The sequence below is a fragment of the Nomascus leucogenys genome, chromosome 21 (assembly GCF_006542625.1).
Source record: "Nomascus leucogenys isolate Asia chromosome 21, Asia_NLE_v1, whole genome shotgun sequence".
Lineage (NCBI taxonomy): Eukaryota > Metazoa > Chordata > Mammalia > Primates > Hylobatidae > Nomascus > Nomascus leucogenys.
The window spans coordinates 20,883,976-20,906,314 of record NC_044401.1 but is presented as its reverse complement, the minus strand read 5'-3'; the positions used below and the strand labels follow the sequence as shown (position 1 = coordinate 20,906,314).

At 44.7% G+C, this 22,339-nt stretch overlaps 1 protein-coding gene across 2 annotated transcripts; it reads left to right on the top strand.

The window, feature by feature from the left end:
- The first annotated feature begins 791 nt into the window (after positions 1-791).
- NIT2 (nitrilase family member 2) lies at positions 792-20,990 on the top strand. Of its 2 annotated transcripts, XM_030801919.1 has the most exons (10): positions 792-885; positions 4,419-4,537; positions 5,465-5,585; positions 7,022-7,110; positions 11,827-11,920; positions 12,423-12,497; positions 15,046-15,124; positions 17,767-17,865; positions 20,157-20,212; positions 20,562-20,748. In XM_030801919.1, exons 1-10 carry the CDS (start codon positions 879-881, stop codon positions 20,651-20,653), a joined length of 831 nt encoding a protein of 276 aa, XP_030657779.1. In that variant the 5' UTR covers positions 792-878; the 3' UTR covers positions 20,654-20,748. The 2 variants fall into 2 exon arrangements, with proteins under 2 accessions (XP_030657779.1, XP_030657780.1); XM_030801920.1 differs by lacking the exon at positions 12,423-12,497 and having other exon boundaries at positions 795-885; positions 20,562-20,990.
- Positions 20,991-22,339: the final 1,349 nt, after the last annotated feature.

Below are 22,339 nucleotides of genomic sequence, written 5' to 3'. Positions count from 1 at the left end.
AGCACTTTGGGAGGCTAAGGCAGTAGGGTCTCAAGCTCAGGAGTTTGAGACCAGCCAGGGCAAAATAGCAAGACTCCACCTCTATTAAAAGTAAAAAACTTAAAAAAAAGAAAAGAGAAAAAGAAATAGCTAGGCGTGGTGGTGTGTGCCTGTAGTCCCAGCTACTTGGGAGGCTGAGGACACAGGATCACTTGAGCCCGGAGGTTGAGGCTACAATGAGCTGAGACTGCTGCACTGTACTCCTGACTGGGTGACAGAGTGAGATCCTGTCTAAAACAAACAAAACAAAAAAGAATATTAGCAAAGAGATGACAATGTATTCGAGGACTGACTTGTTGAGGGCATGGCGTTGAACCCTCAGCATCTTTCCCGTTGGCCTAGCAGCCTCGTAGTCAGATTTTACAGACGTCTCGGGTGCCTAAACCAACCAGGGTCATTCCGTTCCCGTCACAGCGACTTGTTCAAATAGCTCAAGTCCATCAGCATACGGTGTCGACCTGGCCACAGAGGTGATTCAACCAGCTAGAAGTTCAGTCCTTTTGCGGAGAATCAGCAAACGCTACAAATCAGGGCTTTCCTTCCTGAAAAGTCTGGTTGTTAGACATTCACCAGCACACCACCTCGACTTACGCCGTTCCCTTTTGCCCTTTGCCTTTCGAGGCATGCTTTTTCCGGACTGTGTTGTAATTAACCATTTCTCGTTGGTCCGTCTTGGTGTTCCAGGCGCACTGGAATGAACTCAGACCCCTCTCCTCCGGGCCGGGACCGGGGGGGGGCGGGGGGCCTCTGACGCGGGCCCCGCCCACCGTAGCGTCGCCGCGGTCCGCTCGGTCTCCAGCGCTCAGTCCGCGCCGCCGGTGGTGCTTGTCGGGAGAGCCATGACCTGTAAGTGGCGCGTCCGCGCGCTGCAGCTCGAGTTCGGGCCGCGGTGGGGAGGCTTTGGAGCGGCGCCGGCGGTGGCTCGGCCAGCTCAGCCCCTCCGCCCCGCGTCCCCGCCGTGGGCGGCCTTCCCTGACGCGGGCGTCCGCGTGGGTCCGGGATCGCGTGGCCGGGCGGCCGGGCGCACTCCCGGGATTCCAGGCTTCCGGGGTGGCGGGCGAGGCCCAGGAAGCACCAGGCCACCCGGGCCGCGCCGGCACCCGCCGCGTCCTGCTTGACAGAGGCTGATGGACGTGTATTTCTCGACGGTGTGGGCCGCGGTGGTAGGATCCCACTCCCTTGGGTGTTTTCAAGTTGCATGACCTCCTCCAGCCCCGCCCTGCACAAAGGTGCCCAGGCGGTTCTTCCTCTCCCCACTCACTTTCCAGCTCCAGATTTTGACTTGGATTCTTGCTGTGTCACTTTGTTCAGTGACTTTGTGCAGCTTTCCCCCTGCAAGTCCCCTGTTTCTTTATTTGTAAAATGATGTTAATGATACCTCACAGAAGTTTATGTGTGAAGGACCTGGCACATTGCTTTAAATGTTATTCCTTTGTTGTTTCCTTCACTCGCAGTATTTTATTCTCCCCCCCCCCACCCCCACTTTAGTAAGGTCTTCGTTGTTAGATTATGATGAATATTAGGGCAGCCTTAAAAGTCATTGTGTCTTCACTTTACAGATGAGATGGAATGACTGGCGTCTCGTCCTCAGCATGAGGAACTGCCCAGTGGCGGGGTTTCCCTCCTGCAGCATGTCTGTAGAGTGGGTCATTTGCAGAATGACAGGCAGTCCTAAGCTTAGTTGAGGACCCCGCCCTTGTGGGTGAGATGTGTAGGAGAGGAAGCCATCAGCATAGCTATGGTGAGCTTTATCTTTCCCATCCTCAGAAGCACAGACATGGCTCACGCCTGTAATCCCAACAGTTTGGGAGGCTGAGGCACGAGGATTGCTTGAGCTCAGGTGTCAAGAGTTGGAGACCAGCCTGGGCAACATGGCGACACTTTGTCTGTACTAAAAAATACAAAATTAGCCCGGCGTGGTGGCACGCCCCTGTAGTCCCAAGCTACTTGGAAAGCTGAGGAGGGAGAATGGCTTAACCCCGGGAAATGGAGGGGAGACATTTAGTGGATTTATGTGCTGTTCTGATAACAGCTCAAAATATCTATTTGCCCCAGAATAATCCCAGCTTTTATTTCCTGTGTTAGTTTCCCTTCAGATTCTGTAACTATTTAGCAGGCTGCCTTCAGGGTTAAATTTAGTACTTCTCACTATATTTAGGATAGATTGAGGAATGGGACACCTGAGTTTTCCTTTTAGTTAGCCCTGAGCCAAACAGGCCTTCATCAGAGGCCAGGGTTTATCATTGTTTCCTTTTCTGGAGACATTTGCATTGTTACAGGAAGCACCCAAAAGAGACAGCTCTTTAATGGTAGGATTTTCAGACTCGAGCAGAGGTGGGATGGGGAGTTCGGGCAGGCCATTACTAATAATTCCTGAAATTTTGCAGAGCTTCACAGATTATAATGTGCTTTGGATCCTTTACTGCGGCGTCCATGAGCAGGAACTATGTATCCATCAGGGTCCAGGCAGGACATGGAAACAACACTAGTAACTCGAACAAGGAAAATTATGTATTTATTTATTTATTTTGGAGACTGAGTCTCACTCTGTCCTCCAGGCTGGAGTGCAGTGGCGCAATCTCAGCTCACTGTAACCTCCAGCTCCCAGGTTCAAGTGATTCTCCTGCCTCAGCCTCCTGAGTAGCTGGGATTACAGGCGCCCACCACCACACCCGGCTAATTTTTGTATTTTTAGTAGAGACGGAGTTTCACCATATTGGCCAGGCTGATCTGAAACTCCTGACCTCAGGTGATCCACCTGCCTTGGCCTCCCAAAGTGCTGGGATTACAGGCTTGAGCCATCACACCCGGCGGAAAATTTTATATAAAAAATTATTATCTGTGTGAGGTCAGGAGATCGAGACCATCCTGGTGAACATGGTGAAACCCCATCTCTACTAAAAATACAAAAAAAATTAGCCAGGCATGATGGCGGGCGCCTGTAGTCCCAGCTGCTCGGGAGGCTGAGGCAGGAGAATGGCGTGAACCCAGGAGGCAGAGCTTGCAGTGAGCCGAGATCGCACCACTGCACTCCAGCCTGCGCGACAGGGCAAGACTCCGTCTCAAAAAAAAAAAAAAAATTATTATCTGGCCGGGTGTGGTGGCTTATGCTTGTAATCCCAGCAGTTCGAGAGGCTGAGGCAGGAGGATCGCTTGAGCCCAGGAGTTTGAGAACAGCCTGGGCAACAAAGTGAGACCCTGTCTCTACAAATAATTAAAAAATTAGCCAGGCATGGTGGTGCATACCTGTGGTCCCAGCTACATGAGAGGCTGAGACAAGAGGATTGCCTGAACCGAGGAGGTCGAGGCTGCATTGAACCATGTTTGTGCCACTGCACTCCAGCCTAGGCGACAGAACAAGACCCTGCCTCAAAATTAAAAATATTAGCTAATGGAAAGTGATTATCATAAAAGCTAAAAGGGAACTTTAAAGAACAGAAGAAAAGCAAATATGATGTATAGCTACTACCTCCAGGAAGAAATAAGCTTGGAAGAGCCCCCAGCCTCCTTGCTCCAGGGCTGAGCACAGACCTTGTCAGGGCTGGCTACATAATTTGTGGGGCCCAGTCCCCTTGTTCAGATAGCAAGAGAAAAGTGCTGTTGGCTTTTCCTTCTGCAGTGTCTCTCTCAACCTCTCATGGTGTTATTTGCCGTTTAATGTCATGTTCTCTGGGACACAGGAATATTTACGGGGTAAGTGCAGACTTTTACAGGTGCCTGGGACCCCTGTCCTGTGAGTAGGCATGTGTGCAGCTCACTGGCTGCCAGGTTTTCCGTCTGCCAGCAGCAGGATTGATGTTCTGTGACCCAGCCAGTAGTGGGGAAACTGAGACAGACATCTTCCCTTCCTATGAGCTGGGCTGCTCATGGGAAGTACGTGAGCAACTTCCAAGGAATCGCACTTTCTGTGCTGGGACATACTCAGTGTATGGATTGGAGGTAGACGAGAGGCCCAAGAACAAATAGTAAGGGACAGGGCCATATTCAAACCCAGTCTTTTTACTTTAAGCCATTTAATTCCCTACACTGCATAGTAAAAAGCTGGTTCACTCTAGATTCTTGTGCCTGGCATGGGACTTTGCCCATGGATATTGCTCTATCTCTAGACAGACTTTAGACTATTGACATTTTGGACAGGATAATTCTTTGTTGTGTTTTGGAGGAGGTTGTCCTATGCATTGTAGGAAGTTCGGCAGTATTCTTGGTCTCTATTCATTAGATGCCACTCACACCTCATCAGTTGTGGCATCAAAGGTATCTTCAGACATTGTCAGATGTCCCCCAGGGGACATAATTGCCTTCCATTTGAGAACCATGGGTCTGTCTGAATCCAGCAGTTCGATCTTCTGACAGCTGTTTTCTTTTGTCTTTGTCCTCAGCTTTCCGCTTGGCCCTCATCCAGCTTCAGATTTCTTCCATCAAATCAGATAACGTCATTCGTGCTTGTAGCTTCATCCGGGAGGCAGCAACGCAAGGAGCCAAAATAATTTCTTTGCCGGTCAGTATGGGGGCAGCCGTTCTGTTCTGGCCACTGTAGACCCAGCAGAACAGTGTTTGCTAGCTCTGGTTGTCCTCTTGTATCCTGGGGTCCAGCAGTGTCCCTTGGAGCCCATAGATTGTTCCGTGTTTGACTGGAGGATGACCTTAGCAAGGGTGTTTGTGAGATAGGATGTGCCAACACGGTCATAGGTCTTTAGCTTTTGGATTTTCCTCCTTGTTCAGATGAGGAAGCCAAAATCCTAGTATATTGAGGGACATAGGGAAAACTAAAATACTCAGTGCTTGGATACTTTGTTCCTTATATAACTAAGTCTTTATAGAACCAGAACATGTTGGTTTTAGCACTAAGCCTCCAACATTTTTTGTTTTAAATGAGCTCTGGGAGAACTCATGTGACTTGTCTCCTCTAACCCACTAGGCTAGCTTTGTAGTCTTACCTGTGGCTATAGGCTCTTTACCCTTGAGATGTCAGTGTTTTTCTTATTAGCTGTGTTTTTTTTTTTTTTTGAGACGGAGTCTCGCTCTGTCGCCCAGGCTGGAGTGCAGTGGCGGGATCTCGGCTCACTGCAAGCTCCGCCTCCCGGGTTCACGCCATTCTCCTGCCTCAGCCTCCCGAGTAGCTGGGACTACAAGCACCCGCCATGACGCCCGGCTAATTTTTTTTTTTTTGTATTTTTAGTAGAGACGGGGTTTCACCGTGTTAGCCAGGATGGTCTCGATCTCCTAACCTCGTGATCCACCTGCCTCGGCCTCCCAAAGTGCTGGGATTACAGGCGTGAGCCACCGCGCCCGGCCTCTTATTAGCTGTGTTTTAACCCTTCGACTGAAAGCAGAGCTAGAAGCAGCAGCTATGGCCTCTTACAGCAGAACTTTAAAATGGGTGGGTGTTTTGATCTTTTTTTTTTCTCTGCCAATATTTTTCTAGGAATGCTTTAATTCTCCATATGGAACGAAATATTTTCCTGAATATGCAGAGAAAATTCCTGGTGAATCCACACAGAAGCTTTCTGAAGTAGCAAAGGAATGCAGCATATATCTCATTGGAGGTAACTTCCTACCCACAAGGTATAATGACCCAAACATTAAAAACATCTGAGTGAGCCAGATGTGGTGGCTTGCGCCCGTATTCCCTACTTGGGAAGCTTCAGCTTGGGAGGCTGAAGCGGAGAGCTTCTTTTTCTTATTTATTTATTTTTTTTGAGGTGAGGTCTTGCTTTGTCACTCGTGCTAGAGTGCAGTGGTGTGATCATGGCCCACTGCAGCCTCACCCTACCAGGCTCAAGTGATTCTCCCACCTCTTAGCCTCCTGAGTAGCTAGGACTGCAGGTGTGCACCACCATGCCTGGCTGATTTTTGTATTTTTTTTTTTTTTTTGGAGACGGGGTCTCGCTCTGTCACCCAGGCTGGAGTGCAGTGGCACGATCTCGGCTCACTGCAAGCTCCGCCTCCTGGGTTCACGCCATTCTCCTGCCTCAGCCTCTCCGAGTAGCTGGGACTACAGGCGCCCGCCACCACGCCCGGCTAATTTTTTTTGTATTTTTAGTAGAGACGGGGTTTCACCATGGTCTCAATCTCGTGATCCACCCGCGTCGGCCTCCCAAAGTGCTGGGATTACAAGCGTGAGCCACTGCGCCTGGCCTATTTTTGTATTTTTTTGTAAAGACGGGGTTTCACCATGTTGCCCAGGCTGGTTTTGAACTCCTAGGCTCAAGCAGTCTGCCCACCTTGACCTTCCAAAGTGCTAGGATTACAGGCGTGAACCATCATGCCAGGACTATTTTTTACTATACTAATAGAAGATTGAGAAAAAAATTTTTTTTCCATAGAGGCCACATACATAAAGGTAGCTTTATTTTTGTGGTTTTGGAATAAATGTTTAAAGGTTTTATTTGCTTAAATAAAAAATAAACACAGAAAAATTTCTGTAAATATAGCAAATAAAATTTTTTCTGTATGATGATATATTAAGAATTAGAAATGAAGGCAAAGCAAGAAGCCTGGAGATGAAACTGCATTCAGTGATGGAGAGGCCTCTGACTTTACATTCTCGTCTTTTGGGATACAGTTTTGTTGCAGGACCTGGTGAATTCAAGTTAAGCTATGGGAAATTTTTCATTTTGCCCTAATGTTACAGATTAAGTGTTGCTCAAGATCATGGCTGAATTTCAGGAACAGTTTGGTTATTTTTTAAACCTGTCTTTGGCATCTAACCTAATCATATCCTATCTACACTCTGGAATTTATCTCTGAAAGATCGTATTCAAGAAGGAAAAAAAAAACATGATTAAATAACCCATAGAAGGGAATACTTATTCTGTATTATAGAATGAGATGTTGCCTTATTCTAAAAACAAAATGAATAAACAAACCATAAAAGATGGGTTTTTTATTTTTGGACCCAAGTTATGAGGCTTTTATCCCTTTCTCGCAAAAGAATTGCTCTATTCTTTTTCTTATGGTATGTTTCTTCTCTCAATGAAAGGCTCTATCCCTGAAGAGGATGCTGGGAAATTATATAACACCTGTGCTGTGTTTGGGCCTGATGGAACTTTACTAGCAAAGTACAGAAAGGTAAGTAGGAAGTGTGGCATAAGAATTTGTTATCTTTAAGCCAGCAACAATGTGTGGAAAAAAAAAAAGAATTTGCTATGAAGTCCCTTAGTCCCTCTCATTGTATCACACATATATTAGGGTTTTGACTGATTGGCACAGGTTGTTATTCTTGGCCATTTGCATCTTTATATAAGTTTTAGACTTAGCCTGTCAATTTCTGCAAAGGAACAACCTATAGTAATTTTTTTTTTTTTTTTTTGACGGAATCTCGCTCTGTCACCCAGGCTGGAGTATAGTGGCGCAATCTTGGCTCACTGCAAGCTCTGCCTCCTGGGTTCACACCATTCTCCTGCCTCAGCCTCCCAAGTAGCTGGGACTGCAGGTGCCCGCCACCACGCCCAGCTAATTTTTTGTATTTTTAGTAAAGACTTGGTTTCACCGTGTTAGCCAGGATGGTCTTGATCTCCTGACCTCATGATCCACCCGCCTTAGCCTCCTAAAGTGCTGGGATTACAGGCGTGAGCCACCGTGCCCAGCCAACCTATAGTAATTTTTATTAGTGTTTCATTGAATATATAGAAAACACTTTGGGAAGAGTTGCCATCTTTTTAGTATTAAACGCATATACATGGCCAGGTGTAGTGGCCCATGCCTGTAATCCTAGCACTTTGGGAGGTCAAAGCGAGTGGATCACCTGAGGTCAGGAGTTCAAGACCAGCCTGACCAACATGGTGAAACTCCATCTCTACTAAAAATACAAAATTGGCTGGGTGTGGTGGCGCACGCCTATAGTCCCAGCTACTCAGGAAGCTGAGACAGGAGAATCGCTTGAACCCAGGAGGTGGACGCTGCAGTGAGCCAAGATTGTGCCACTGCACTCCAACCTGGGCAAGAGAGAGCGAGACTGTCTCAAAAAAAAAAAAAAAAAAACATTTAAGTCTTCTTGATGAGTTGACCGTTTTATCATTATGAAATATCTCTCTTTTTTTTTCTTGTAATACCTTTTGTCTTGAATTCTGCTTTATCTTTGCTATCACTATAGCCACTCTGGGCTTCTTATGCCTAATGTTTGCTGGTACATGGTTTTTCCAGTTCTTTGTTCTCAAGCTATATGTGTTTTTATATTTTAAGTGGATCTCTTGTCAACAGCATATAATTGTATCTTAATTTTTTTGTTTATTCTGACAATCTGTGTCTTTTAATTGAAGTGGTTAGTCCATTTATATTTAATGCACTTATTGATATGATTGAATTTAGGGATACAGACATTTTACTTTTTTTTCCTTTGTTCATCTTTTCCGTATTATTTTGGATTAATTGAATATTTTTTAGAGTTCTGTTTTAATTTATCTATTGGCCTTTTAGTTATACATCTTAGCTTTTTTTTTTTTTTTTTCCCAGTTGTTGCCCTGGGAATTATAATATGCATCCTTAACTTTTCACAGGCTATTTAAGAGTTCATATTATATCACTTCATGTGAAATTTAAGAACCTTATAATGGTATAGGTCCATTTTTCTACCCCACTGCCCCTGCCCTCATTCTTTATGCTATAGTTGTCATTTGTATTCCATGTATATATTTTATAAATCCCACAAAACAGGAATACCTGATTTAAATAGTCGTATGTATTTTAAAGAAATTAAAAAGAAAAAAATCTTTATGCTTACCCAAATATTCATCATTTCTGGTGTTTTTCTTTCCTTCCTGAAGATCCTTCTTCTACTGGTATATCCTTCAGACCAAAGGATCTCATTTAGAATTTTGGTACTGAGGATCTGTTAGCTAGGAATTCTGTTAGTTTTTCTTTATGAATATATATTTACATTATTTTCATTCTTGAAAGATATTTTTGCTGGAATAGAATTTTGGATTGATAGTTTTCTTTTTTTTCCAGTAGTTGTTATCTAGCCTTTTTTTTCTTCTCTGATGAGAAGTGAGTAGTAATTTGTATTGTTCTCTTGGATATAATTTGTTGTTTTTCTCTTCCTCCGTTCAAGATGTTTTCATAATCTTGAGTTCTTAGTACTTTGACTCTGATATACCTAGATGTGGTTTCCTTTGTCTTTGTCTTCCTTGGTACCTCTTGAAACTGTAAATTTAAATTTTTCACTGTGTTTGGGATGTTTTTTGACACTATTTTGTTAAATATTTTTCTTTTCCTTTTTCTTACGGAGCTCCAGTATATGTACATTATATTTTTAAATATTTTTCCAGGGTCACCAGGCTCTGTTTTTCTGTTTTTGTTTTTCCAATACTTTTTCCTTCTCTTCTACAGATTAGATAATTTCTGTTGATCTTTCAGACTTATTCACTGTTTCTTCTGTCTTCTTCAATTTCCCGTAAGCCAACCCAGTGAAATTTTAAAAAATTCAGATATTAAAATTTTCAGTTCGGAAATAGCCCTTTGCTTCTTTTTTATAGTTTTTATTACTCTATGATATTTTCTATTTGTTCATTAAAAGCATATTTTTCTTTACAGTCTTGAGCTTAGTTTCTATAGCTGCTTTAAAGTCTGATAATTATCACATCTGTGTGCCACAGAATGAGACTATTATGCCTTTGATGTAAATAAACTCATGTCCAAACAAACAACAACAAAAAAATTATAACATCTGGGTCATGGCAGGATCTGTGTTCATTTGATTGCCTTTTCTTTGCAGTTTGGATCACACTTCTGTTTCTTTGAGTATCTACTAATTTACGATTGTACAGCGGATTATATGTTGCAGAGATTCAAGATTCTATTATAGTCTTCCAAAAAGTGTTGAATATTTTGTTTCAACTGATGGTTAACTTGGCCACACCCAAACACCAAACTCTTATCTTCTTTGTAACGTGGGCAGCAACTTTAGCTGCTCTGTTCTATCTGGTTGTTCTGCCCCACTTCTGTGTAACTCAGTGACCAGCCAGAGATTTAGAAAGATTTTATATGCAGAATTTAGGGCTCTCCTTCTTTGCTTTCTCCATTTCAGGATTTCCCCCCTTGGTTTCCAGCTCTGGTTCTTCAAGCCAGTGTGATTATGGGTAATTTTCACCACCGCTTTTCACAGCAACTGGGACCTTGCTTCAGGGTAACAGCTGTAAATAGCACCGGGAAGTTCACCCAGGGCTGTTCCCTGCTTCCACATGTTTGTGTTCTTCTCTTCAGGTTTTGCCTGCTTTGTTTTTGGTCATTCTTCAGTGCTTTAAGTAGTTGTGCCTTTTATTTTGTCCAGAGTTCATAGTTAACCACAAGAGAGCTGGTCTGATAGGAGCTACTGTGCACCTGCTGGAAGAACAGCCAGCATTGGGCTATTAACCCAACTATTAACCCAACTCTTTGAAGTATATCTTTTTAGTATGAAGTTTTCTTGTCCATGAATGTGGTATATATCCTGACATTTATTATGCTTTCTTTACTTTCTCTCAATTTCTTTTTATAGTTTTTTGATATAATTTTGTATAACATTTGTGAGATTTATTCCTCATTGGTGTTTTTAGATGCTCTTTCATTTTCTGTTTTTTTTTTTTTTTTTTTTTTTTTGAGATGGAGTCTTGCTCTGTCACTTAGGCTGGACTGCAGTGGTGTGATCTCGGCTCACTGCAACCTCCACCTCCCTGGTTGAAGCCGTTCTCTTCTTTCAGCTTCCCAACTGGCTGGGATTATAGGCACGCACCATCATGTCTGGCAAATTTTTGTATTTTTAGTAGAGACGGGGTTTCACCATGTTGGCCAGGCTGGTCTTGAACTCCTGACCTCAGGTGATTTTTAAATGCCCACCTACTTTCCACCTCTCCTGTCAATTTGTCAGTTTGATTCTGATAAGTCTTTTTTTTTTTTTTTTGAGACAGAGTCTTGCTCTGTCACCCAGGCTGGAGTGCAATGGTGCAATCTTGGCTCACTGCAACCTCCACCTCCCAGGTTTTTTTTTTTTTTTGAGACGGAGTCTCGCTCTGTTGCCCAGGCTGGAGTGCAGTGGCGCAATCTCGGCTCACTGCAAGCTCCGCCTCCCAGGTTCACGCCATTCTCCTGCCTCAGCCTCTCCGAGTAGCTGGGACTACAGGCGCCCGCCACCACGCCCGGCTAATTTTTTGTATTTTTAGTAGAGACGGGGTTTCACCGTGGTCTCGATCTCCTGACCTCGTGATCCGCCTGCCTCGGCCTCCCAAAGTGCTGGGATTACAGGCGTGAGCCACCGTGCCCGGCCCACCTCCCAGGTTTCAGCAATTCTCCTGCCTCAGCCTCCTGAGTAGCTGGGACTACAGGCACGCAAAACCACCCCCGGCTAATTCTTTTTCTGTTTTTAGTAGAGACAAGGTTTCTCTACGTTGGCCAGGCTGGTCTCGAACCCCTGACCTCAGGTGATCCGCCCACCTCGGCCTCCCAAAGTGCTGGGATTACAGGCATGAGCCACCATGTCCGGCCTGATTCTGAGAAGTCTTTATTTAGCATTTATAGTTTTAAAAAGCAACATATTAGTTAACTCCCATGAGAAACCTAGAGGTTGATTTGCATACCGCATAGAAAATAGGGGTTGCAAAAGGTACAGCATCATTTTTCCAGTTCCCTGTGGTAGAATTCATTTTGATAAGGTGTCAGCCAGCTTGTGGGGTGGATTATGAGCAGTTTGGGGTTGCTGTTTGTATAGTTGATCTTAGAGCACCTTCCATATCCGCCCAGGGAAAGATATTGTCATTACTGCCATGGACCCTGCTGGAAAAGAGGTAACCAAATCCATTATTTGTGATGCAGATCCATCTGTTTGACATTGATGTTCCTGGAAAAATTACATTTCAAGAATCTAAAACATTGAGTCCGGGTGATAGTTTCTCCACATTTGATACTCGTATGTACCAGATAAGTTTGCCTCTTTAGCAATCTCAGTAGAAGACAATCAGGTATTTATTTCTTTTTTGTCTCTCTCCAATTTCTTCACATAACCTAACTGAAAGACCATAAGTGAGAAAGGCAGAGAATCATCACAGATCTGGAAAGTTCGGGCTTATTTGAGAACTAAGGATTTGACCCGATTTTGCCCTTTGATTTGATTGTAGCTTCCTGTTATGGCTTTCAGAGTATACCTATTAGGCTACAGTTGAGTACCTCCCATCTAGATAATAAGCATTCAATTAGAATGAGTTTCTCATCTTTACTCTGCTGATGTAAATGATGTCTTTATGAGAGGAAGTCCAAGTAGGAATGAGCTAGTAAATTATCTCTATCCTCAGGTCCTGTGTTAATTTATCCCTGTCAGTGTTTTGTGATCATTAAGTCATGGAGGATTTCCCCTGCCACACCATGCTGTAGGGAGTTAACTTTTCATTTGTGCATTTTCTGTTTGGAAACAGCTTACTGCAGAGTGGGTCTGGGCATCTGCTACGACATGCGGTTTGCAGAGCTTGCACAAATCTACGCACAGAGAGGTGAGGCAGTGCAACAGCTGTGTTATGTGGGTGCTTGGAGGCTTGGTTCTAGGCTGGTCTATGTGGGATCCTTAGTCAAGAAAAGCTGGGAGAGGGCTCTTTAACTTCTCCATCTTCAGCCCTTTCACCCCCATGAGGCTTCCCAGACTTTTGCTGTGTATGGATGACAGGGTTTTTCGGGGGTTGTAATTAAACACATCATGTAGCTAAGGTAGGACCTGTGCTCCTAAAGGTCTGGTCTACCCTTGAGTCCTTCTTGTTACTGTGTTTGGAGAGTCACTTGAAGCCCAGTAGAAATGAAGTGGATTTCACCACTCAGTACCCCTAGACATTGGGTACAGTAGAAATGCGGTCTGTGATATTTTGGTCCAGACGAGGAGAAATGTGCCAGTATCTGGGAAGAGCGAGTTCAAAAGATGTGGGTTCTAGTTCCAACTCTTCCCTTTAATTGGCACAGTACTTTGCTAAAATGATTTCACCTCTAGAGCAGTGTGGTTCTCAGTTGAGTCACAGGAATGATATGAGGATTAAGAAGAGAGAACCTATAAAGCCCCTCGTGTGGTACTCAACAAATACCAGCATCCTTACTAGACTGCTTGAAGCTACTTGCAAATAGACTGTCACTTAACCAAGTGAAGTGGGTGGAAATGGTTTGACTGCCTGCTCAGAAGGTGGAGGTGCATGGGCTCTGGGGTCAGTAGTCTGTGTTGAGCCATATATCAATAAGCATTCGGGCAACTCCTCTGCCCCTAATTTCTGTTGAAAAGAATTACAAAATACAAAATGTGGTCATTGGCCATGTGGAGCTGACATATGGAGCTGAGAGAAATTTGTTTTTGTTTGTTTGTTTGTTTGTTTTTTTGAGACAGAGTTTAGCTCTTGTCGCCCAGGCTGGAGTGCAATGGTGCAATCTCGACTCACTGCAACCTCCACCTCCCAGGTTCAAATGATTCTCTTGTCTTAGCCTCCTGAGTAGCTGGGATTGCAGGTGCCCACCATCAGGCCCAGCTAATTTTTGTATTTTTAGTAGTTATGAGGTTTCACCGTGTTGGCCAGACTGGTCTAGAACTCCTGACCTCAGGTGATCCACCCGCCTCGGCCCCCCAAGTGCTGGGATTACAGGCGTGAGCCACTGCACCCAGCCAGAGCTGAGAGAAATTTGAATGACAGTTCTCTACCTTATTTTTGTTTGTTTGTTTTGAGGCGGGGTCTCACTGTCACCTAGGCTAGAGTGCAGGCATGATCATGGCTCACTGAAGCCCTGGTCTCCTGGGCTCAAGTGATCCTCCCACCTCAGCCTCCCAAGTAGCTGGGACTCTAGGCATGTGCCACCACACCTGGCTAATTTTTAAATTTTTTGTAGAGATGGGGTCTCTCTATGTTGCTCAGGCTTTCTGTACTTTTTTTAAGTGAAGCTCATACCAGTGGGCTAGGGAAGGCCCCCAAACACCAGTCTGACCTTGACCCCAGCCAATGTCCATGCTGTTGACACTATTGCAAGAAGGAATTCAAGGATGAGTCAGAAAATAGTGCAAGTATGGAGATTTATTGCAAAGTGAGAAGTACACACTCAAAAAAGGGAGTATGTGTGTGTACTCAAGAGAGTCATGCGCAAGGAGGTTTGGGCCATCTACCTTTATGGGTTTCCTTTTTTTTTTTTGAGATGGAGTCTCAATCTGTTGCCCAGGCTGGAGTGCAGTGGTGCCATCTCGGCTCACTGCAACTGCCGCTTCACAGATTCAAGCAATTCTCTGGCCTCAGCCTCCCCAGTAGCTGGGATTACAGGTGCTTGCCACCACGCCTGGCTAATTTTTTGTATTTTTAGTAGAGGTGGGGTTTCATCATGTTGGCCAGGCTGATCTCGAACTCCTGACCTTAGGTGATCTACCTGCCTCAGCCTCCCAAAGCGCTGGGATTACAGGCATGAGCCACCGCCTTTATGGGTTTCTTTACCAAGGGGTGAAATATTCATGACGCTTCCTAGAAAAAGGTGGAGATTTCTTGGAATTGTGGTGCCACTCATTTTTTCACCAAATACGGGTGTTCCAGAAACTATCATGGCACTGGTGGGTGTGTGATTTAGTATGTTAATAAGCTTATAATGAGGATAATGAGGTCCTAGGTGAAACCTAGGTCAAACCCAGCACCATATTGAGTCCACTGGGTCTTAGCCCTGGTTTCTCAGGGTCTTAGCCCCTAGCTTAGGCAGCTATTTCAACAGTTTCTTTTTGCTAGTCATATGAAACTGCTGCCTGGAATTGTCTGTTCTCTTGCAACCGTCCTGTATTATTTCTGTCTCAAAGTCACATGTGATTTTGGTCATCAACACCACTTTTCTTGTGTGTCCATATGTGTGTGACTTATGTGTTTGTATTAAAGGAATTCAGAGCCATATCTTAACTGCTGCTGGCACTGTCTGACTTGGCTGACATCTTTTTATGTTTGGGAAAGTTTGAGTTCAGTCCCTGCTAGATAAGGAACAGTGGGGAGGACTGGTGGTGTTGGGTGCTCACTGCATCCACTGTTCTTTGGCTTTTCTCTCCCCAAGGCTGCCAGCTGTTGGTATATCCAGGAGCTTTTAATCTGACCACTGGACCAGCCCACTGGGAGTTGCTTCAGCGAAGCCGGTAAGAAAGGAACCATGTATTCAAGCCTCTCGGTATGTCCTCTTTGTAGAAAGATTTCCGGTTGGGTGGAGGTGCCAGCCTTCCTGATGTGGATTCTGTCCCTGACTCAGGATGCCCTTGTATCCAAACGCAGTTGGAAAGGATGAAGCTATGAGGACTGCTACTGCGGAGCACTTTCTCCTCAGAAGCCACAATACCAACCTCATGGATTTTGGAAACTGTACTTTTTTTTTTTTTTTTTTTTTAAGAGACGGGGTCTTACCATTGCCCAGGCTGGAGTGCAGTGGTATAATCATAGCTCATTACAGCCTTGAAATCCTGGGCTCAAGAGATCGTCCTGCCTCAGCCTCCTGAGTAGCTGGGAGTACAAACATGTACCACCATGCCTGGCTAATTTTTTATTTTTTGTAGAGATAGAGCCTCACTCTGTTGACCAAGCTGGTCTCAATCTCCTGGCCTCAAGTGATCTTCCTGCCTCAGCCTCTTAAAGTGCTGGGATTACAGATGTGAGCCCCAAGCCCTGCCGGAACTGTGGTTTTGGCATTTTCAATATTCAGTGTGTTAGATGGGTAGGGATTTCATTTTTCTGTGATTAGATGTGGATTGGTCCCTCTCAAGTCAGTTCCAGCAACTTTTACAGAGAAATTGAGAACCACAGAGCTTATGTCTTCAGAGCCCCAGAAGCCAATGAAAAGGCAGGGATTAGTTTAGCTTGACCTAGGGAGAGATTTGTGGTCTGTATCCAGCTGATTCTTTTTTTTTTTTTTTTTTTTTTTTGAGACGGAGTCTTGCTCTCTCGCCCAGGCTGGAGTGCAGTGGCGCAATCTCGGCTCACTGCAAGCTCCGCCTCCCGGGGTTCACGCCATTCTCCTGCCTCAGCCTCTCCGAGTAGCTGGGACTACAGGCGCCCGCCACCACGCCCGGCAAATTTTTTTTTTGTATTTTTAGTAGAGACGGGATTTCACCGTGGTCTCGATCTCCTGACCTCGTGATCCGCCCTCCTCGGCCTCCCAAAGTGCTGGGATTACAAGCGTGAGCCACCACACCCAGCATATCCAGCTGATTCTATGCCATTCAGATCAGGATGCTTATCCTACCCCCTCCTTCACACCATCCTACTAGTCCTGAGGGTACTGTGCCAAGAAACTCATTAGAAGCTCTTGTTCTTCTAACCTATAACTCCAGGGCTTTGCACAAGCATCTTTGGCAGGTCACAGGTGCCTTACCTTAGTCTTCTAAGGCTGAGAGGTGGTAAAGGGCAAATAGCATAGGTGGACATAAGATGCAAGGGAAAATGAATGTGACTGTGAGTGTGTGAGTGTGTCTGTCTGTCTGTAAAGTGCTCTACAGCCCATGAAATGCTGGTCTGTGATGATGGTTTTCTTTAGAATTTTTAAAAGTTGAAGTAATACAAAAAAGTGTACTAATTTTTTTTTTTTTTTTTTTTTTTTTTTTTTTTTGAGACAGAGTCTCGCTCTGTCGCCCAGGCTGGAGTGCAGTGGCGCAATCTCGGCTCACTGCAAGCTCCGCCTCCCGGGTTCACGCTATTCTCCTGCCTCAGCCTCTCCGAGTAGCTGGGACTACAGGCGCCCGCCACCACGCCCGGCTAATTTTTTTTTTGTATTTTTTAGTAGAGACGGGGTTTCACCGTGGTCTCGATCTCCTGACCTCGTGATCCACCCGCCTCGGCCTCCCAAAGTGCTGGGATTACAAGCGTGAGCCACCGCGCCCGGCCGTAATTTTAAGCACATAGGTTGGTGAATTTTTGTGTATTCACCTGCCACCAAGATGAACATACAGAACACTTCCAGCCCCCAAGGATGCTCCCTTTTCTGCCCCTTTCTAGTCAATACTCCTCCCTCTGCCTAGAGGTAGCTGCTATTCTTACTTCTAGAGATGGTGGTAATTTTTAATGGAAGGGAAAGAGGTTTTAGCTGGTTGCATGGTGGAAGATGGGGGTAGGGGTATAAGATGCCATGAATATTAATAAAGGTACAGTTTTGTCAAAAGTAAGAAAAGTTTCTGGGATACTGAGATGACCCACCATGGGTCTATTAAGTCTAGAGGGCTCTGATGTGAGGTGGTTTGGTGTACCTGGACTGCGAGCTGCAATTTTTGTTCTATTTGAGATGGTGGGACTGCCACCATGGGCATGGGAGCGCCATGTGGCCTGCAAGGTGTATTACTCTCATAAGGCCACTCCATTCTCTCCGGCCACCTTGACTTGCCTTAACCAGAGAAGCTCTTCTCTGATGTTAGCTTATGGCAGGGTTTCTCAGCAGCGGCACTGTTGAAATTGAGGTGTGTAATTCTTTGTGTGGGCCTGTCCTGTGCATGGTAGGATGTTTAGCAGCATCCCTAGCCTCTACCTGCTTGATGTCAGTAGCATCTACTTAGTCATGACAGTCAGAAGATCTCCAGACATTGTCAAATTTGGTGGGCAACATTGCTCCTTGCTGACAACCACTGGCTTATGCAGTAAGGTAACTTTTTAAAGAGAAGGTTCCATGGTTCTGGCTTCCTTCTACATCTGAGTTAGCCTGAACTATCCTATTTTTAAAAAGAAGGATCTATCTACTTGGGTTAGAAAAATGTCAGATTTATAATGTATGATTTACCTCTTTCCTGTCTGTTGACTACAGGGCTGTTGATAATCAGGTGTATGTGGCCACAGCCTCTCCTGCCCGGGATGACAAAGCCTCTTATGTTGCCTGGGGACACAGCACCGTGGTGAACCCTTGGTGAGTGAGGCTAAGTGAGAACAGGCTCAGTTGGAGCTTGAGTGGTGGCTCGCTGGCAAATGGGTTTTCTGGTTCCTGAGCAGCGAGGCGCTCACTTCTCACTCCCATTTCCCCACATGTCCTGCCAGCTTTCTGCCTGTCTCTGTGAGAGGAGCTTCCATTTGAAAACCATGTGAGAAACAAATCACCCTGCCCTCATGATCAAGCGCTTGGCCTTAGCCCTCTTCTGAGTTTCTGGTGACCTTCACTGTCAGTCATACTTGGATCACATGGGGAAACAAGGCAGCAGTGACAGGCAGGTTGTAGTAAGAGACTCTGAAATTTTTGGTTAAAATTTAAGTTGGCTGACTAGTCCCAGGGTAGGGATGAGTTACAAGGTGAGGACTTTGCTCCCAGCATAATGATCAGAGGAGCAGTCAGGATGGGTTCAATAAGTGAAACTATGACCCTGTCCCCGACAAAAGGGTGAAGCATTTTATTACTCAGTGCAGCCAGCACATAAGCCTGCCCAGACACAAGTACAGCCATACGCTCATATGCATTCCTTACAGTCTACATTTGTACAGTTTACATCCTACTTTCACAACATGGTCTCAACTTGAACTCTGAGGAAATTGTTCTTATTAAGCCCAGTTTATAGATGGTAGAATTACAGAGGAAGCAGCTGGAATTCCAGATGTAGCGGCTAGACCTAGTGTTTGAATCCAGGACATTCGCCTTCAGAACTTGGCTGTATTCCACACTAGTTCTCTGTACGAAAGCACGCACACACACTGGTACGTATGTCTACATTTCAGGATGAGTATACCAGTAACAAGACTGAGAAGAGTTAAATGTTACTGTGGGGTTCCTGTGGGTTCTCTCTTCTGCCTTTATAGGTAGGGCTCAGAGCTCCATGTGTGTGGTGGGGAGGCCTTGGAAGACATGACTAGTGTGAGATTCCAGTTGGCCTCCTGCACATTAGGCTTGGAGACATTAAAGGACTAAGTTGACTTGAAAATTTTCCTGAACTTGCATCAGGTTGCACTGTCCAGAAATCTTTGAATGCCAGGGCAAATGGGGAAGAATCAGAAAAGAATTCAGTTACATGTCATAAATGGTGGTGCTTGTAGCCCATTTGTGCCAAGTTTGTTTGTGGCTATCTGGTAAACAGAATCAGTTGTTATGTCAGATTATTTTGGAGAAGCTTCATTTCTCTAGATAAGGGTTTGAACCCTTGCTCTGGGCCAAGAGACTAGACACTGGAGATAGTTTTTTTTTTTTTTTTTTTTTTTTTGAGATGGAGTTTCAATCTGTTGCCCAGGCTGGAGTGCAGTGGTGCGATCTCAGCTTACTGCTGCAACCTCTGCCTCCCGGGTTCGAGCCATTCTCCTGCCTCAGCCTCTGAGTAGCTGAGATTACAGGTGCACTCGGTTAAATTAAGCCAACTTAAATTTTAACCGAGTGGCTGAGATTACAGGTGCCCAGATAATTTTTGCATTTTTATTACTGATGGGGTTTCGGTTTGTTAGCCAGGCTGGTCTCGATCTCCTGACCTCAAGCGATCCAACCACCTTGGCCTCCCAAAGTGCTGGGGTTACAGGCATGAGCCACCGCACCCTTCCTGGAGATAGTTTTACAGGTCAGCCTTACCCTGGATTTATGAAGGAGTGTGGCTGTTCCCTAGTGCAAGGCTCCTGCCAGTGTGAGGTTACCCTCCATCCCCCCGTGCCACTTCTACCCAGTCGCCAGAGGGTGAACTCTTTCCCTCAAATCTGAAACTGAAGCCCATTAACACAGGGGTTCAGGCATCACAGCCACCAGGGCAGAGACCCCAGCAGATCTGGGACCCTGTCTAGGCCCAGCTTCACCACTCTCAGGTAGGGTAGCAGCCCAGGCAGGTATGAAGAGCGGGTCTAGACTGCCCTCGTAAAGCGGTCCACTGAAATGCACTCGCGAGGGCATGAGATGGAGCTTCCTGTTGATGGTAGGTAGCTCTATTGCCAGATCTTTATAATCATCAGATAACCCCCGTCTCCTAGTGGTTTGCAATTTATGAAACATGATCCATAATTTTATCACTAAGCCCTCACAGAGCTCTTATTTCCACTTTATAGATTAGGAAATGGAGATTTAAAATACCTTCCCATAAGGTCACAGAGCTATTTAAATGATAGAACGTAAATCTGTACGACTACCTTCTTGTTTTTAATCTCAACCCTTTGGCCTGTGAGCTTGGGAGGAAAAAACAGAGACCTTGAATATCACCAAACATCAGTGAATCCACTCATTCTCTTCTGCATCTTTTTCAGGGGGGAGGTCCTAGCCAAAGCTGGCACAGAAGAAGCAATCGTGTATTCAGACATAGGTAAGATTTTCCTGGGCATGGTTTAGGTCTCTGATGTCCCTATTGTTCTGAGGCCAGACTCCATGGCTGGGAAGTCCCTGTCATTTGGAGGGGTTCCTTTATGCCCCTCCTCATTGATCTCTGGGGATATTCTAGGGTCTGGTTCTCTGGCCAGTCCCTGGGGAGTATATCAGCTTGAATTTTCTTGGTTTGGTTTGAAATGCTGCCAGGCCATCTGTGCACCTAGATAAGACCTATGTTACTAAGTTACTTACTAAGACTCTGGCGGTTTATACAGTCTGGGGAAGAAGTCCCCTTGGTTAGTGAGGAGCTGCTAATTATTAATAGTGCACTCTCCTGTTTTTTGCAGACCTGAAGAAGCTGGCTGAAATACGCCAGCAAATCCCCGTTTTTAGACAGAAGCGATCAGACCTCTATGCTGTGGAGATGAAAAAGCCTTAAAGTTTATATTTCTAATGTGTCACAGAACAGGAAGATATGATTCTACAACATAATCAACTCCCTATTAAATTCTTTGATGAAGATTTTTTTTTTAATTTAGCCTTTTCCTTCCTAGGTTCTCTATTGAGATGAGAAAGCCTCATTATGCTGACATTTTCCACACCACATTAAATAGTTAAGAAGGATGTAGCCTGGAGCCGGAGAGCAGAAAGCTGGGCTGGTTCTGAAGCTTCTTCCATACTTAAGTTGCCTCCAAGCAGTTTGTGAAAGTATCAGATCTTGGTATCCTGGTGACTGATTCACCTAATATAAATATATTTGTGTCATGAACCTCTTATCCCATTGCTGGAGTTGGAATCTCCGTCATCTAGAAAACGTGATCTGGTGCCATTCTTTTCCAAGCAGTACCTTGAAGTTCCATTTTTGGTTCATGGGTAGCTATAGAATGCAAGGTGATACATCTTTGGTGTTTGCCAGGGAAGTCGGCAGCCCCACCCCTCCTACCAGCCTTTGCACTCTTCAAATTTAAAAAGGAGCCACTCATCAACCCCAGGCCCTTCTGGTCTTAGAGGAAGGACTGGGCCAACAAAGAATACCATGGGAGAATGGCAGTGGTGGCATTTAGTGAAGACAATTTAGTATGAATCTCTGCAAAAGATTTTTTTGATAGCGTTCAGTGTCTGAAAGTCCCATTATTTTTCTTTTTTCTTTTTCCCCAGTAACACTTTCTAGCTCCACAGATAAGGAATCACTGAACCTAGTAGTTCTTAGACAGCTTGGTTTGAGAATCCTTTTGCGGTTAAAAATTAGGGACTGAGCCAGGCGCAGTAGCATGCACCTGTAGTCCTAGCTACATTGGAGGCTGAGGCAGGAGGATCCCTTGAGTCCACAAGTTTGAGTTCAGCCAGAGACCCTATCTCACTATATGTATGTATCTCAAAGACTTCAATGGGTTTTTGCTTACTTGGGCCAGTAATTGTTTAACAACCAGCTATTTGAGAAAAATCCCCGATTTTGCTGCTTTTCATCATGTAAATACTTAACCATGGCTGAGTTCAAGCTATCTGCATGACACCTCTAAACACAGAGTTGGGAATAGATGTGCACAATCCGCTCTTGGGAGCTGGTGCAATCCTGCTGTAGCACACCACTGGTTTAAGATAGATCTCTCATATAGCTATTTACCATTTACCATATCGGAAAGTAAAACGGAGAAAAATTTAAAACACAAGATACATGAGCACACATTCCATTAGCTATAAAGGTGAAGACATGGTGTCATTTAACTTCTGGAAAACAACACTGTGTACTGAGAACAAGAGAAAGACAAATGACTTTTTAAAATTAAGTTTTTAGTTTACAATTGATGCATAATTTTACTTTAAAAAAATAAGTGTGCAATTTGGTAAACTTTGACATATACAGCTATAAACCAATCAAGAGAACATATTTACCACCCCCAAAAGTTTCCATGTGCTCTATTATAATCCCTCTGGCTAGTCCTCTGTCAATCACTGATAAATTTTATTACTATAGATTAGCTTGCATTTTCTAAAATTATATAAAAATGAAATCATGCCATTAGTGCTTTTTCTGTATGTCTTCTTTCACTCAAAATCACTTGGAACTCAAAATTACGTCTTTCACTCAAAATCACTCAAAATTACATACTCTGTCTGTATGTCT

Bases quoted from the DNA above. Each gene is read 5' to 3' on its own strand.
- NIT2 (XM_030801919.1), top strand. The intron at 7,111-11,826 runs GTAAGTAGGAAG...TTTGTGATGCAG, and splicing joins TACTAGCAAAGTACAGAAAG to ATCCATCTGTTTGACATTGA. The intron at 12,498-15,045 runs GTGAGGCAGTGC...TCTCTCCCCAAG, and splicing joins ACAAATCTACGCACAGAGAG to GCTGCCAGCTGTTGGTATAT.